Genomic DNA, 4,615 nt, shown 5'->3' on the forward strand with positions numbered 1-4,615 from the left:
CCCTATAATCTCTCTGTGCTCTGTCATTATCACCTCTTTATTGCTACCTTTTCTTCTGGAGCCATGACTCACCTTCTCTCAGCCCAGTATAAATACCTTCCTACTTCTCCCTTTTTTTAGCTTTGACAATAGACAATAGACATTAGGTGCAGGAGTAGGCCATTCAGCCCTTCGAGTCTGCACCGCCATTCAATATAATCATGGCTGATCATTCCTAATCAGTATCCTGTTCCTGCCTTATCTCCATAACCCTTGATTCCACTATCTTTGAGAGCTCTATCCAACTCCTTCTTAAATGAATCCAGAGAGTGGGCCTCCACTGCCTTCTGGGGCAGAGCAGTCAGCAGACAAAGGTCAGTTAGACTTGAAACGTCAGCTCTTTTCTCTCCTTACAGATGCTGCCAGACCTACTGAGATTTTCCAGCATTTTCTCTTTTGGTTTCAGGGGTCTCATCTGTTTAGACTCTCAGAGCTCTATCCTTTACCAGTGACAATTAGACAGACCCGAGGCACATATAGAATCCAGGAGGGTTGCTGGCAATGGAGTATCTCAACAACCCCTAAACTATGCCGCACACTGGCAGAGGTGACAGATCATACCTAGTGCCAGTAGTGATGACGAGAGGGCAAACACCACATTCTGCTGCAATGTTGTTGGATGAAGCAATTCAATGGCATAGAGAGTTCTGGGAGTGAACAGCACAGACATACTTAACAGGAAGTTAGATAGACAGTGACGCAAGCAGAGGCTGTTGATAGGATGAGCTGAAATTGAGTGGCTGGATGTTGGTGTGTGGATAGAAACATCAGTGAAGGCAGCATGTTCCCATTTCCTCCAGTGCATTCTGGATCACTTTATGTAATTCCAAGCTATCGGGTTATTCAAAGCTGCAAAAAGGTTCCCCACCATCAAACAAAATGGGGTTTTAGGGATGAGCCCAAATTGTTCCCATTGTGATGGTCACATGATGGTCAATATGGCTGTGGTTCGGGTTAAGGTTAGGGATATTGAAATGGAGTTAACCATTTGAAATCAGCTGTGATCCAATGGCACAGTGCCCAGGTTTGAGGGGCTGAATGGCCTCCTTGTGTTCCTGTGTTGGGTTCTGCCATTGTCTTAACATCATTTCTTGAAATCAAAGCATGAAGATGTTGCTTCTTTAATCAGGTCTTGAGTATATTGTTGTATAATTATCGACTGATTGCCTGTTTAACTTCTGACCTCCTGAGTTTAATGTTTACCGATGGGAATGTGATGTGTGTTTAACCCACCCCTCGCCCTGCACCTGTGTTGTGTTCCAGCACACAGCAGCTTCGGGCCAACACAGAGCTCTCTTCAGCCCACCTGGCTTCACACACTAACCTGGCAAAGGCTCGACAGAAGAAACGTGATCAGAGGCAGCAAATGAACAACAAACTTCGACAGATCTTCCTGCAGCTCATCGGGAACCTCCTCAGGTCAGCACCAAACACCAGAGGAGCTGTTCACCAGATGGGTGGGCGATCGGGGATGCATGGGGTTTGAGAGGGGAAGTGACAGGAGGGAGTGGGGAATGATGGGAGGAGAGGGTAGACAGAGGGGGGTCGCTGATAGGGTGGAGAGGAGGAGAGGGAGACGGGGCTGATGGGGTGGAGCGGGGAGAAGGGGGGGAAGCTGAAGGGGTGAGAATGGGGGGGTTGCTGGTGGGGTGGAGGGAAGAGGAAAGGAAGGAATGCTGATGGGATGGGGAGAGGAGAGAGAGAGTGGGGGTGCTAACGGAGGGGGGAGTGTTGATGGGGATCGAGGAGTGATTCCTCCTCTCAGAAATGGTCTTCCCCAATTTTGCAACTTGTCACAGTCCCAGTGAGAAAGCAGCAAGGGCCCATACCATCAGACAGCGTGGGCCAGCAACCTGCACCATCACTGCTATGGGAGCAATGACCATGTAATATATTCTTAACTCTCAAACTCACCAACAAATGCCCTCACTCTCACCCCAAAAACTAACCTCACTATCCCTGTTCAGGCAGCATGGTGGCTCAGTGGTTAGCACTGCTGCCTCACAGCGCCAGGGACCCAGGTTCAATTCCAGCCTCGGGTGACTGTCTGTGTGAAGTTTGCACATTCTCCCTGTGTCTGCTTGGGTTTCCTCCCACCATCCAAAGGTGTGCAGGTTGGATGGATTAGCCATGGGAAATTGCCCATAGTGTGTGCCGACCAAGTGGATTAGTCATGGTAAATGTGGGGTTATGAGGATGGGGCTGGGTGGGATGTCTCTGAAGGGCTGGGGTGGGCTCAATGGGCTGAATGGCCTACTTCCACACTGCAGGGATTTTATGATTCTGAAACATCGTCTATAATGGCTGGAATCCTGTATCCAGTCAATGTTAGCAGTATTTCATTTTGTGAGCCCTCCAACGCAGTCAATACTGCAAAATAAACATCATGCAGGAGGATTCACTGAATTCAATTAAGGGGAAATTATTCAGACCATTTAACCAATTATTTCTCAGGGTAATGCCTTTATCCTGTACCTGAGAGTGTGGGATAATTGGGCACCCGGGATACACACTGCTTTAGTGTTGCCCTTGTTGCTGAGGTCTGGTTCTGAAGAGCTGGGGACAAACCTGTCACCGGGCACAGGAGGGTCAGTACTGACAGAGTGCCACAGCATGGGAGGCTGCTCTCATTTGAGGGAGACACTGAGGGCAGGCCTTGTGTCTGTCTTAGAAAGGCCAGCAGAGTTCTCTTCAACCATACCAACAAAAACCACTTCAACCAAAGACCAGAAACGATACATTCTCTGGTCATTATCACATTGCTATTTGTGGAAGCTTGCTGTGCAAGGGTTGGTTATCACATTTCCTTCCTTACCCAAGTGAAAGTATTTCCTTGGCTGTGAAGTGCTTTGCTCTGCTGGCTCTGAAAGGCACTATGTAAATGCACCTCTTGTTTACTCCTTGACACTCTCCAAGGTCCTGAAACTGACTGCTCTTCTCCAGCATCTGTTTAATCATGATGTATGCTCTCTCTCTCTCTCTCTCTCTCTCTCTCTCCAGGGATGTCTCCAAACATTTGAACCTTAAGCACCGTGTGTTCAACAAGAAGGAGTTTTTAGACTCACGACAGCCAGCTGCACAGCCTTTCTACAACAGCGTGCGTATCAGTCTGTCAGTGGTGGACATTGCTCATCAGCTCAGCAGTGCTGTTGCTGTTAACCCCCCCCCCCCCACCCCCCTCCAAAAATCGTGTAAAGTCTTTGTGTCAGATTTCTCAGGGGGCATGCTGAGACTACAAGTTATATCCCTGAGTTACAGAGTGCGTCAGAGACTGACAGCAGCATAATGTGTCTGATTGCTCAGTAAACAGATGCTGTCCTTTACCTGTTTCACTGAGCACTTTGGACACTCCTTACTTTTCACATTGTCGTGGGCTAGAGCCATTGTAAAATATATTTTGAAAGCTTACTGCATTTTTCATTTTTGTTTAAACCATCAAACAGAATTATTACTGTGATTGTCACCATTTGTGTCAGCACCTTATAGAGGTGTATAAGATCAGCAGAGGGATGGATAGGGTGAACGCACTCAGTCTTTTTCCCAGGGTGGGGGAAGAGAGGGTTAGAGGGCTTCAGTTTAAGATGAGAGAGGAAAGAATAAAAGGGAACCCAAGGAGCACCTTTTTTACACAGAGGGTGGTACGCACATGGAATGAGCTGCCAGTGGAACTTGTTTCGAAAAAATTTTTTGAATTAGTAACAAAGAGGATTGATGAGGGCAGAGTGGTAGACATGATCTATATGGACTTCAGTAAGGCATTCGACAATGTTCCCCATGGGAGACTGGTGAGCAAGGTTAGATCTCATGGACTACAGGGAGAACTAGCCATTTGGAAACAGAACTGGCTCAAAGGTAGAAGACAGAGGAGGGTGGTGGAGGGTTGCTTTTCAGACTGGAAGCTTGTGACTAGTGGAGTGCCACAAGGATCGGTGCTGGGTCCACTACTTTTCATCATTTATATAAATGATTTGGATGTGAGCATAAGTGGTATAGTTAAGTAAGTTTGAAGATGACACCAAAATTGGAGGTGTAGTGGACAGCGAAGGTTACCTCAGATTACAACAGGGTCTTGACCAGATGGGCCAATGGGCTGAGGAGTGGCAGATGGAGTTTAATTCAGATAAATGTGAGGTGCTGCATTTTGGGAAAGCAAATCTTAGCAGGACATATACACTTAATGGAGAAAGTGAGGTCTGCAGATGCTGGAGATCAGAGCTGAAAATGTGTTGCTGGAAAAGCGCAGCAGATCAGGCAGCATCCAGGGAAAGAAGATTCCTGAAGAAGGGCTTATGCCCGAAACGTCGATTCTCATGTTCCCTGGATGCTGCCTGACCTGCTGCGCTTTTCCAGCCACACATTTTCAGCTTATACACTTAATGGTAAGGTCTTAGGGAGTGTTGCTGAACAATGAGACCTTGGAGTGCAGGTTCATAGCTCCTTGAAAGTGGAGTCACAGGTAGATAGAATAGTGAAGAAGGTGTTTGGTATGCTTTCCTTTATTGGTCAGAGTATTGAGTACAGGAGTTGGGAGGTCATGTTGCAGCTGTACAGGACATTGGTTAGGCCACTGTTGGAA

The 4,615-nt window shown here is 47.3% G+C and overlaps 1 protein-coding gene across 1 annotated transcript in view; it reads left to right on the forward strand.

Moving 5' to 3' along the window:
- The window catches only part of LOC122559887 (DENN domain-containing protein 3-like), a 122,539-nt gene that overhangs the window by 80,448 nt on the left and 37,476 nt on the right, over nt 1-4,615 (forward strand). The window contains exons 11-12 of the mRNA XM_043709994.1: nt 1,303-1,458; nt 3,040-3,319. Coding sequence (XP_043565929.1) covers nt 1,303-1,458; nt 3,040-3,319 — 436 coding nt within the window. The remainder of the gene's footprint in view (nt 1-1,302; nt 1,459-3,039; nt 3,320-4,615) is intronic.

This window comes from Chiloscyllium plagiosum, chromosome 20 (assembly GCF_004010195.1).
Source record: "Chiloscyllium plagiosum isolate BGI_BamShark_2017 chromosome 20, ASM401019v2, whole genome shotgun sequence".
In the NCBI taxonomy this organism is placed as follows: domain Eukaryota; kingdom Metazoa; phylum Chordata; class Chondrichthyes; order Orectolobiformes; family Hemiscylliidae; genus Chiloscyllium; species Chiloscyllium plagiosum.